This window comes from Heliconius melpomene, chromosome 20 (assembly GCF_056956725.1).
Source record: "Heliconius melpomene rosina isolate 202511_hmr_F chromosome 20, ASM5695672v1, whole genome shotgun sequence".
Lineage (NCBI taxonomy): Eukaryota > Metazoa > Arthropoda > Insecta > Lepidoptera > Nymphalidae > Heliconius > Heliconius melpomene.
In genome coordinates, this window is record NC_140408.1 from 13297980 (window position 1) to 13310644 (window position 12665).

The 12665-nt window shown below is 31.3% G+C and overlaps 1 protein-coding gene across 2 annotated transcripts in view; it reads right to left on the reverse strand.

Annotated features, from left to right (window-relative positions):
* Positions 1-357: 357 nt before the first annotated feature.
* LOC146528098 (uncharacterized) overlaps positions 358-12665 on the reverse strand; it is a 37305-nt gene continuing 24997 nt past the window's right edge. For both annotated transcript variants that reach the window (XM_085204911.1, XM_085204910.1), the window contains exons 2-20: positions 10734-10824; positions 9994-10499; positions 9701-9851; positions 9168-9363; positions 8795-8871; positions 7885-8083; positions 7433-7568; positions 7110-7227; positions 6515-6695; positions 6182-6341; positions 5548-6043; positions 5215-5365; positions 4830-4875; positions 4394-4501; positions 4021-4124; positions 3365-3701; positions 3058-3211; positions 2751-2937; positions 358-2257 (exon numbers count right to left, since the gene is read on the reverse strand). In XM_085204911.1, coding sequence (XP_085061037.1) covers positions 2177-2257; positions 2751-2937; positions 3058-3211; positions 3365-3701; positions 4021-4124; positions 4394-4501; positions 4830-4875; positions 5215-5365; positions 5548-6043; positions 6182-6341; positions 6515-6695; positions 7110-7227; positions 7433-7568; positions 7885-8083; positions 8795-8871; positions 9168-9363; positions 9701-9851; positions 9994-10499; positions 10734-10824 — 3479 coding nt within the window. In that variant the 3' untranslated portion in view covers positions 358-2176. The remainder of the gene's footprint in view (positions 2258-2750; positions 2938-3057; positions 3212-3364; positions 3702-4020; positions 4125-4393; positions 4502-4829; positions 4876-5214; positions 5366-5547; positions 6044-6181; positions 6342-6514; positions 6696-7109; positions 7228-7432; positions 7569-7884; positions 8084-8794; positions 8872-9167; positions 9364-9700; positions 9852-9993; positions 10500-10733; positions 10825-12665) is intronic.

The window sequence follows — 12665 nt, forward strand, 5'->3', positions numbered from 1 at the left end:
ATGCAGTATGCGGATTCAAATTAGAAATCTTTCTCTACCAAGACTCTTATAAATATTGTTGCAAAGAATTGATACAGAATAGTGCGAGTCGGACTTGCGTACCGAAGGTTCCATGCCAATTTTATGATTGCAGGTTAACAAGAATTTTAGAAGTTGAAACTTTTATATATACAATTTACCCATTTTCTGATATCTTTTTTCTAGTTTAGAACGACTAGTCTATACTAATATTATAAATCTAAGAGTTTGTTTGGAGGAACGCGCCTATATAATATCTAATAATAGCTTGAAAATGATGTTTTTTTTGTGTTCGAGAGCATATATATAGAAAATCACAAAGTAAATAAAGAAACAAAATATATTTCTACAATTATTCTTTATTTCTTATACAATATTTGTAATTTATCTAAAGATTACATTTTACAATGTCTTACTTAATAATCTATGAGAGGTTGGAAAAAAAGAAAACACTATTCCAAATATGGCATAAAAATAAAACAAAGCCATTGTTATTTTATTTACTTATGAAAATTACAATCAATTCTAATTATTTAGCAAAAAAAACATTATTATTACAATATATACGCGTGATTTTATTGTATGTCCTAAATCATAATTAAATATATAAAATAGTAAAAAAAACTTAACACAGATCTAATAACAATAATTGTAAATAAAAAAAATAAATCAAACATATGGCAAGATATGATTTCATTAATTCTTAAATACTTATTAATAACTAACTAGATATTATTATATCCAATTAAATATTGTGATTTTTTTAAAATTCTACTGTGAATTCAATTAAATATTCACTTTTATACTAATTTAAAATCTAATATAATCTATATTTCTTAGGCTGTATAGTTGAGATTCTTAGACAGTTCTTAAAATGCGAAGGAAAAAGAATGAAGCCACAGAGTTAAAAGATATAAAGCTTATTTAATACCGTCAAAAATATTTATTTATTACTTATTTTTATATATTAAATGGGAATGTATTTTACGTATACTAAATACACGTTTTATTCTTATAATAATTAAGTACTGTTTTGGAATGTGTTTATGAATGTTTCATTTAAATGAAGCAAATTATTTATTTAAATTATTAGTTAAAAAATAATGAAAACTTCTGAAAATGACAAAATATACATTTATTATCTATTTTTAAATTTGTTTATAAAAAAACGTATGACATACGATGTTGAGTATTCATCTTACATTTAAAGAATAATAAACTAAACTATATTTTTTTATAACTAACTTAATGCTTGTTAGCGTTAAGCCCGCCTATTGTACATTTTTTTTTTTATCTTTTTTGTGCAATAAAGAATATAAATCTGTCAAACTCTATATATTTTAAAAAAATAGCTACCTGTTTTAAAAAAATATGAAAAAAAAATATATTTAATATTTATTTGCTTTTAAATACCAAAGAGAGAACAAAGAGGAAGAGAGACATATTTATTTGTATATTATAATATTATCATATTTATTATATATTACACAAAACTAAAATAAAATTGTAGCTTTACTTAAATAATAATGTAAAATAATAAAAAAAAATAGTATTAAACAAAATTAGCCATTTTGAATAAAGCTATTTAAATTAGGAATAATCTTAAAATTGGCGAAAATTTTAAAATTTTTTTAGAGTTTCCTAATCAATAGATATATTTTTTTAATAAATCGAACCTGCGATCATTGTTTTTATACTAAGGCATTTTTTATTAAGAAAAAAATATAATTCTGACAATAGGACGGATATAATGTATTAATTGCACTTTTAGGAATGTGTTAATTAAAAATTATATTTCATATAATATGTTGATTGATAAGTGTATGCTAAATTATTTGATAGATATGTGTATGTTTAAAAATGGAAGCATTACAATATCTATGAAATAAATTACCAAAATAATAATGATATTTGTATAGCATAATAGTAATGTTTTATATTTTTAATTGATTTTACGAATATATAGTAAATTATTTATTAATTAAAATAATTCAAAGTAAAAAAAGAAAAAAAAATAAAATATATATATATAATAAAAATCGCTTGCACCAAGTCGATTTGAATAATCTTTTTGTATTTAAAATAAAAAATGTCACAAATTATAAACCTCAATAAGTAAATCCAATATGGCGGCTGTTGTATTTTCCATTTGTTTTTTTTAATTACGACAATCTCTATATATGTGTATGTTGAACTCTATGAATGGATGTTTGTTGTCTGGACTCAGGTAGCACAAATCCTGAAAATTATAATGTTTTAGTATACAAGTTCGATTCTTGATTGACGTAATAAAAAGGCAGGTAATTTATACAGTCAGTTGATAATCAACGTGTAGTTTAATTATGTAGTGTTTGGTAAAAATCCTGATAATACTTTATAATAGATACTTTCAAACATCCATTATTGTTTTTTAATTTGTCAATCAACCGGTCAAGTTATCATGTAAATACAAAAATAAATATTTTTATTTTTATAATTAACATTTATGTTTCCTTCGCTCTGGTAAGAAGACAAATCGCGGCGTTGAGTGCCGTCAGTGACTCAACAATGCAATATCTCAAAAACTATGCGGTTTGCGGGAAAGAGAGGGAAACACAACCTAATAACACCCTAGGATAGAACAAGAAAATAATAATCATAATATGACATTTCGGGTCAGAATCAAGAGTTAGAAATTACCTTCTTTATAATTTTTTCAATTTATTAAAAAAATCGAACCCACTACAACCTACCTTCAAAGGCATAAAACCCGCTCGTATTTTCATCCGTCTGTCCATATTGCATTCCAACATTATCTTGGACGTCCAATGTTCTCCATTGGGCGTGGGTTTCGCCATTTCTCTATAATGCTGACAGTTCGTTATAGTGTCATATTTGCATTGTAAATCACATAAGCGTATCTCTTTTAATTTTGTTGATCTGTTGAAAAATAAAGAAAATGGAAAATTTTATAGTTTTTTTTGTAACTGACTTAAATAAGGAGGCTATCAGTTTCATATTCATTTATAGTTTTAGTTTATTTTCGATAAAGAAACTAACCTGAAAACTAAATCCATATGTTTGTATCCAATACAATGCGACAAAGGCACGTCGTAAGAGTAATTATGTATGGCTCTAGCGCAAACACGCTCGGTGAACACCGATGTGTTTGTTATGGATTTACTGGACACGCCTATTGATATTGTGTCGCATTCTGTGGAAGATAAGAAAAATATTTTTATTTAATTTCAAAAATATTTCTGTAAGTACGAGTATAAAATATAAAATTTGTTAGTCAATTCAGACGGTCTTAACTCTATGTTCTCTCTGTCTATCTTGTAGTTATCACCTTACCCTAAAAACTCACCTGTTATTTCATCAGATTGTTCAATCAACATCTCCTCAGAACTCCTCAACAACGCTTCATTAGTTTCCCTTATTTCTGGAACGTTCCTTTTCATTCTGCCGCCATAAGTGCTATTTACTTTATTACCATCTAAATAATTAGATTCCGCCATTTCTTCGTGAATTATATTTTTTAATTCTTCTTTTTGTTTTGTTGTATTCTTTTCTGGTATAACTGGTGTTAACGGCACTTTATCTTTGATCTCTTGACGGAACGTTTCATTGTCTTTGTCAGATTTGGAACCTTCTAGAGGTTCTTGGTTTTCGTAGGTCTGTGGTGGGTCGAGGCCGCATGATGACTAAAATAAAAATTTATTTAAAAAATACAAACCTAAATTGCAACAATAACGATTCTCAAGTGTAATGTACATATATGTTATATAGGAATAAATATATCTTACCAGTATGTAAAGCAATAGTTTAGATATGCTTTGCTCAAAATCCTTTAGCAGCGTGAAAACAATGTTAAGATGAATTTTAAAAAAATACTTAATATTATACAACAAAAAAAATAATAAAGAAGTATATTGAATCATAATGAAACTTTCAGAATTCAAAACTTTCAGAACGGCTTCAAGTTCTATATTGTTAAAAATATTATCAAGTAAAAAGAATTACCTGACATTCTCCAAATATATCCAGTTTATTGTCAGTATTGCTTGAAAAAGGACATCCTCCTCCAAGAAGTTCTGCCACGCGAGACGCTGTGAATTGCTCCATATCTAAAAACATACATATTGATAAAAGAAAACAAATTAAAAAAAAAATAACTGAGGCAATCGATTGAGTTAAAGAAATAATTATGCACATCATTTACAATGGCTCTTATATCTCACAATTCTCAAGTACCGTCAGTCAAGTACCCAATAAATAATATGAGAAACGTCATATCAGTTTTTTTTAGTCATTATTGGCTATGTTTATATTCATAGAAATACGCAGAATAGAAATATAATATAATATATAAAATTAAAGTGAAAAAAATACTTACTCAATACATTTTTAACATAATTCTTTGAAACATGCAAAGTTGTTGACGATGAATGTGATTCAGGTACTGTTGTTGTGTATTCTGGACTTGTTTTGTATGGACCTTTCTCTGAAATGAAAAAAATATATAGAGAATGAAAGAAAATACCGAAAAATTATGAGATATATAGAATTGTAATTAGTTTGCTAAAATTTGATAAACGACAAAAGAATGTGATATTCGGAGATGTAAATTATTAAATTATGTTCTCCACTTTCCAAATTCCATTGCCTGAACTCGAGATATTTTATAATGACTGACGAAACTTAACGCCGTTATGCCAGTGCCAGTTAACAGTCATGTGCTCTCCCACTGCGATACGATGACTATATATAAACAATATATTTATAAGATTATGCCAGTATAAATATTAAATATGCCATAATGTATTTATTACCTTTAGCTGTTTTCTTTGCAGTTGCGTGTTGAGAGGCTTTCAAGTTCTGAAAATTAAAATGTACTTAAATAATATTAATCTTACTAATATTATAAATGTGAAAATTTATGTAAACATGTATAATTTGGCTATAATATAACAATAACATTAAGGGAGCGAAGCCGCGAGTCGCTGGTGTTATACAAACATACGAGTACTTGTTGGTTATTAGTTATATAACGATAATTTTCTTATGATAGAAGAAAAAATGAAATTTAAGGTTCAATTGGAGAGTAAAACTAATTATTTTGAAGCTTTACCTACAAAGCTCTAGTGTGCTCTATAACAAGTAAATACATTATATTATACAAAAAAAATAACATAACACGGAAATCGAACCCCGTACCTGTATCTGGTTATGATCTAGCACAGCTCTTTGAGGATTACTTCCATATATTTTCCCATATTGCGGGTAACTTTTCAATTGCATGCGATTTTCCTTCATTGATAGTAACTCTTGATGCTCTCTAAAGTATAGCGCTGACATTACTACTAAGCTGCAATTGTAAGAATTGTTTATTGGGTAGGTTGTAGTGGGTTCTTAATATTTACAACGTTAAAAAATTAATAAATATTTTTACGGTAATAATATAGTATAAAATAAATAAATGTCTACGGCCAAAATATAAACTTGGATTAGGCAAAAAAATAAAAGCTAGATCAAATATAAATAACTTACCAAACAGCCATAATAAAAATTAAAATAGTAATAACAATTTGCAAGAACTTGTTCGATATCAATTCACCATTGCTATCACTATATTTATATTTACGTCTGCAACAGAAAGCCATAGAGTCGTCCCTAAAATCATCTTTCAACCATAAACAAGTCTCTTTTTTCTTAGGTACATCACTAAAACTCTCATCCGGTAATTTCTGTATACTATCCACAGCACTAATATACGTTGGATATTCCTTATCTTTATCTTTTTTACTGTCTTGTTTATTGTATCTGACAGAAGTTTTATTATAATTATAATATTTTCCATATTTGGAATAATTTCCGTGGCAATTTTTGCACTGTTTTCGGGTGAATTTTGGGGAGTTGTGACTCAGCTTATGGCAACATTCGTGTTTTCTGATACTTCGTGCGATATCTCTTATTTGGTCTATTGATATATTGCCATCGCTATAGAATGATTTTGATGATGCCGATATGCTTGAAAAGTGAGAATCTGAAAAATATGAAATAATATAGGATTTTGAGAGAGAGGAAGCGGTATTTACGATTTTTACATATTTTAATGACAACATTTTTTCCTTCAAATCACATATGCAGTCTATCAGCTAATAAATTAACAATTATTACTCACCATTACTAATACTAGATCGGGAGCTGTCCCGTCGTTGTAAAACGTTAATTTTACACAATTTCTTATTAATCCTTTCCAATTGGTCGATCCTGGATTCTAAGTTTCCGGTCACTTTGCATAATTCCTTCACAGCTCCGAGGTTTTCCATGAAAATACGGTCCTGAGTACAAATATAATGAATTTTTATATTGTTATAATAGTAATAACCTTAGACAAAAAAAATATATAGAGAAATAATTTTAAATCTGTTTTTTTTTATAGAAGGTAGTATTAGGAGCTTGAAACCGAATTAAGACATTTAGGTGTAATATCACATTTTCATACAAAATGTACCTTATTAACAACAAGAAACTTGGGTATTCCATCTCCATTAGGCAACATCACGTCGCCCGCCTCCTTCACAGCGTCTGGCAACACTCGTCTCACCTCCTGCGCCAACACGCCGGTGTCGTTCAACGCGTTGGTGGTGCCCAGTAAGCCAGAGTGCTGGGCAAATGACGGGTCGTAGGTGAATCTATAAGGTAATAGATGTTTTGTAGTTTTATTAAAAAAAAATACAGTACAGTAGGCCAGAGAAACTCGGTGTAAAGCTGATTTTTTTTAAGCTAATAGTGTTTTCAGCATAAAGCAGGTAGAGGGAAGTCTGTGTGAAAGAGAGAGAAGAGAAGAGAGAAGTGTTATAGCACTCCGTTCCTCATCTCATCTCTTCAATTTTTAGAGACATCGCATTTTGTTTGGCAGAAATCAACGCTACGCTTTGTCTTCTAGAAGAGCAAGGTAATGATTCCTCCGTTTTCTAAAGTTAGACGGCGGATGAGTGATATAAAGTAAAACGGAAAGAAAAGAATATTATTCACCTTAAAATAAAATCTTATGAAAAGTCTCATTTCCTTATAATTATGATCCAAAAAATTGGAAAGAAACTCACTTAACGACACGAATACTCTGCACGTTCTTCAACTGCTGCGCTGTGTCTAATTCTTCTATATTATGCTTAGCTCTAGCATCTGACGGGTGTACTATGTGTCCCATTACTTTGAGATTGCCTGTCAAAGATTATTATTTTTTTATTTATTTAAAAAAAAACTATAAAAATTAAAAAGTAGATTATATTTTAATGTGATGATTAAATTATTGAAAAACAAAAATCTAAAGCTTTGCAGAAGTTGACAGTTGAACTATCATTCAACCTCACAAACTTTACATCTATAATATCAATAGAAAAGATATCACCAAAAACCATTATCTTACCATTAATAACACAAGATTCATCAGGTCTATCTGTATTGATGCCCACCCTGCCGTTGAAATGCACACTGTTTTCAGATACTCCACGTTGCCACCAGTTTTCTGAGCAATCCGATTCGAATTGTCCTGGGTTTGATGCCTGGTGAAGACAAACTACTTAAGAATCTAAAATGTATGAATCTACAAAATTAGTCGGCTGTTTTTTTGATTTGATAATTTAATTGCACCTCTGACATTAAAACTTCAAGTTCGAATTCCAATTTGAGTCTATGCCTAGTTTCAGCAGCAGAAAGAAAAATAAACAATTATAAAAGCTATAAGTTGGAAAAAGTGAACGAAAAGTACGGACCACGTGTCCAATGTACATAGTTATTAAAAAAAGACAAAAATCTATGATAGATTATTAAGTTAATTTGTCTTGACTGTTTGAATGAGTGACTGACTCACTCACTTACCCTAACAATAATCCTATCACTGGCATGCGCAGCCACCATGTGGTCAGCATGTGAAGTGTGGGCTCTCAGACCCACCACCAGCTGAAAGTGCCTCTGGTCGGGGTTGGGGCGACCCTTCTTCCTCATGTTGTTGTTTGTTGTTTCCGCAAAGTGGAGCCTTCCTACTGTTATTTTGGCGCCTTCTCGACGTACTTCGATTCTGTAGGTGAAATTTAGTTTATAGAGACTCAGAGCTTCCTGTAGTAGTACACCCTTCCTTGATATTCACCATGGAAGGGTAACAAACACTTCAGGAGTAATGTTAAGGAAGGGTATAGCTAATGTGTGCTGTTATCGGAGGAAGATAATTTCTTAATTTTCAATTTGAATTAGTAGTTCCTGAAACTAGCGCATTGAATAAAACAACTTAGCTTACTTTTGCTTTATAATATTTGTATAGATCAGAGGTTCCCAAACTGTAAAGCGCGTCTCCCTAGGGCATAGCGTGATTTCAATTTAAACTATGTAATTATAATAATACTAGTGGCCCGCTCGCGGTTTCACCCGCGTGAACTATGTTATTATTAATTTCTGTCTCCATGACTACGTCCTAGTGACGTCTATGCAAAATGTAAGACTTCTAGCATTTGTAGTAACGAAGTTTCATACAAACTTTCGACCCCAAAAACAACCCCTTAGAAGTCGAATATTGCAAATTCCCGTCTTAGCGAGCACCTACGTCTTATAAGTAACTCCTATGCAAAATTTGAGATTCCTAGCACATGTAGTTTCTGAGATTTCGTGATGAGTGAGTGACCTTTCGATTTTATATATATAGATTAGAAGATGGACTTTTAGCTGCAGGTTTCTACGATGTAAAAAGTCTGGGAACCCCAGATACAGATGATAAATGGTCAATCAAAACACTTACGGCACAGGATGAAACGGTTTCTTGGTTCTGTCTGACTGACTTTGCTCAATTCTCACTTCCTGACTTGGGTCTTCTGCCTGAAATTTGAACATTTAAAAATACAGGGTGGTCGCGTCTGTCATATACTGAACATTTCGACGGCATATATAAATATCAGTTTTAGGCGCAGTACTATTTTTATTTTTTATATTTTTTATCCGTTACACAAAAGGCTTGCGTGATTAACCACTACTGATCTAAATACCTCTTTCATCTGCTATTTTTCATTCATAATATGTATCAAATAAATCTAATAAATTGCGGCGAACCCTTTGACTACCAACCCCACTATGGGTTGGATACAACTAAAAAAAATATATAAATATAAACATACCTTAACTCCATAAAAATGTAGACAGAAATTATTAATCTTCTTAAACCCCTCATTGGTCTTCACATAATGGGCTTCACCTTGTATTTGTATCTGACACGTCACTTGGAAATGGTTCTTCTTTTGACATACAAACGCTTCGTCAATTTGGGAGAAATTGAAACCTTTGTCTGCGCCCACTATGTATGATGGTGTTGGTCTGAAAAATAATTTATATTAATATTTTTGTTTAACTAATTATTGTTAAAGCTATGTTAAGCTTATTTATTTATATCGAAAATATTTAATTTGGCAATCGGTGGCTAAATATATTATATATCGGCCAAGTGCGATTCGGACTCGCGTACGAAAGTTTCTAAAAAATCATGTCTGTTGTATAGGAGCTATTTATTTATTTTAATTGTTACCAAAGTATTTGTTTGTATAGAGCTCTTGGACGTGCCGAATTTTAGCGTTTAACGCCGCGTAGTTTTGGCGTTCTGTCGGCGACAAAATAGGTAATTTTGTATATATGTATAGAATCTAATAATACTTACATTGGTTTTAAATTACAATCATACAACGAATGCCAAGTATTTTGCTGGAAGGGTGAAAATCTGATACACTGTAGAGGAGCGTCGTCACCCGCCTCCGACCCGTCCACTGAGGGTGGTGGGCGCACTACTACACTTTCTGGTGATAAGGCCGCTAGAAATTAAAATGTTTTGGTTGCTTAAGATTTAATTTATGTAATATTTTTCGTTCGTCCTTTAAGTTAAGTTAATATATTTTAATTATTCTTTTCATACTGAATCACACTAAGCCAATACAATAAAAAAGTCAATTTTACCTGGCTCACATTTAACTTGAGAATTGATATCCTGTGAATGTTTTCTCTTCTTACTACTGGGTTCCTGTAGATTTGTATACACTGGTGTCAAAGTTTCATGTCCTAGAGCTACCAATTGGGGATTTATCATCCCTTGCTCTAATTCCGGCAAATCTATCCTCATTTGATTATACCGATTTTGATAAGAAATTGGATCAGATAAGCCTAGATCATGGCGAACTGATCTTAATCCTAATTCTACAATACTAGGATCTTGTGGTAATACAACTACATCATTGAGATTACTTCTCAAGACTTCATGGTTTATGTTATCTGTTTTCAACTCTTCATAGATATAGTCACCATTTTGTTGTAGTAGTTCATGTGATGTGATGTGGTCCGGGACTAACATATAGTCAGTTCCTAATACAGTTTGTGATACAGCAATTGTGTGAGAGACTTGAGTGTCTGGACTATAAGGGTTTTCTGAGCCCGAATCTGGTGGACTTTCTGGTAATTGGTGACCCCTGGATAAAAGTATAAAATTTTCAAATTACTGTCTTATTGATTTAATTGCTCATGAGTCTAAGCAATGATTATTTTTTATGATCTTTACTCAAATAACGTAGTCAAGGTAGTTTCAAAAAAAATCCTTAAACCAAAATATTTAATTGTATTATGAACTTATTCGTTTCTTTCTAAGTCAGGGCAAGCTTTTCCTCCATTTCCTAAGTCATACACCCAAATTTAAGCTATCTTACCCAATACAGCGTGCGTCGATGGGTTGCGGCGGATAGCATCCTTCGCCGACAGAGGCCATGCACGCCTCCAACTCGTCTATAAGTCCCGGACCTGTAACAATGCAATACCAATATTACTAAAAAGCTGTCAAATGCTGCGCTACGACGCCCATTTTTTAACAGATTCTTTTAAATACTGTCACAAATCTTCTTTAACCTATAATATAGTAACCTATATAGCTTTCAATTATTTATATAAAGCATGGAGGAAAGAATAATAATATTTTTATTATTCTTTTTAAGCGAATTCTGTGTTAAAAGAATCCTAAAGAAAACACGCAACGTGGTAATTAAAAAGTAATAAATAATTGGTTTTCGTGTTCACGAAGTTTTCTAATACCAATTAAACATTTTTAAAGTAAACTTTCATACATTTAGACTCCATAGTGGTTCAGTATTTAAGCAACTAATTGTGAGCGGTGGGCAGAGGGAACTTAGTGTTAAGACACTCCGCTCCCCATTAATTGGAGGCATTGCGTGTTGAGTTGAACTCAACGCAGCGCCTTGTCTCGTCATCAGAGTAAAGAAATTAAAATATTTAATTTTTAATTTATTTTTTCTTAAGTATGAAATAACACTTTAAAATGTCAAAAATATTAAATATTTAATTTCCTAGAGTGGGAATCGAACGTCGCAATTACATTCACGCTTTGTGCCCCTGTGCCACGACTGGCCTCAACTAAGTTCGATTATCTTCAGTAGGTAAGCAAGGATATTAATTAGTAGTATTTACTATCCGTAATAAATTATTAATTAATTGATTTAAACATATTGCGGAGTTAAGTTTCGTCGTCTAGTCTTCTAGAGGCTCTTCTAGAGGCATATTATAAAAAAACGCTAAAATTGCATTTAGATAAAACAAAACACACACATTACTTACCTAATATTAAGTATATTATAATTAAACAACCGAAACTTCCTGTAAAACACTACAAAATAATAAAAAAGACAAACAAATCCACAAACAAACAAAACAAAAACTAAACAATTAACTAATATTATATAATAACTAATAATGTTTATAATAGTAATAAAAATAGTATTTAATGGTGCGTTCACGCGTGCCGCACCGATAGTGAACGTTAGAAACTACAGTTACAATTGTTACGTGCAATTGCGTCACATGCTTTCAGAAGGAAAATGCTGCGGGTAAAGTATGAAAATTGGTGTGATAGCTAAAAATTCAGTTTCAGATTTACTCTTTTGTTCACATAGCAAGAGGGAATGTAGTGTTAAGACACTGTGTTCTTCACACACCGCCCAATTTTCAAGACATTGCGTGTTGAGTGGCGGAACTCAATGCCGCGTTTGGTCTTAATTGTGGGATGAGGAAAAGAAAACTAATTCGCCATTTTTAGTCAGATGTAGCGCGCCACGTTCGTATCAAATAATCAATTTTAAAGTCAAATTAAATCCGCTTCACGCTGTATCTCGCACACAGCAGGATATGCAGAGGGAACATAGTGCCCTCCACTCCACTCCTTTCCCCAAGTGTTTGGTACGTGGGGAACCCGTGTTCCCTCTAATCTACTCTGTAATTTTCATGACATTCCTGGTTTACTCGGCGGAACTCAACGATACACTTTATCTAATTAATTTAATAAAAATAATAAACTATATTTCTTATGTAATAAAATGGACAATAAACTAAATACGCAAATTCCACATTAAACTATAGCATTAATAACTGAAGTATGCAAGAGAAAGGCAGGTGAACGCCTGAAGATGCAACATGAGATCAAGTAATACTGAAATAACTTGTAATTTTATAATTTTTACATAACGTTATCGTGGCGTGGTGGTTGTAAGTTCGATTTGCAACTGAATATTTATATTCAAAATATTTTTGTTGAGACCGTGCGTGCCGTGAAAACGCCGTGAAACGGTAAAGAG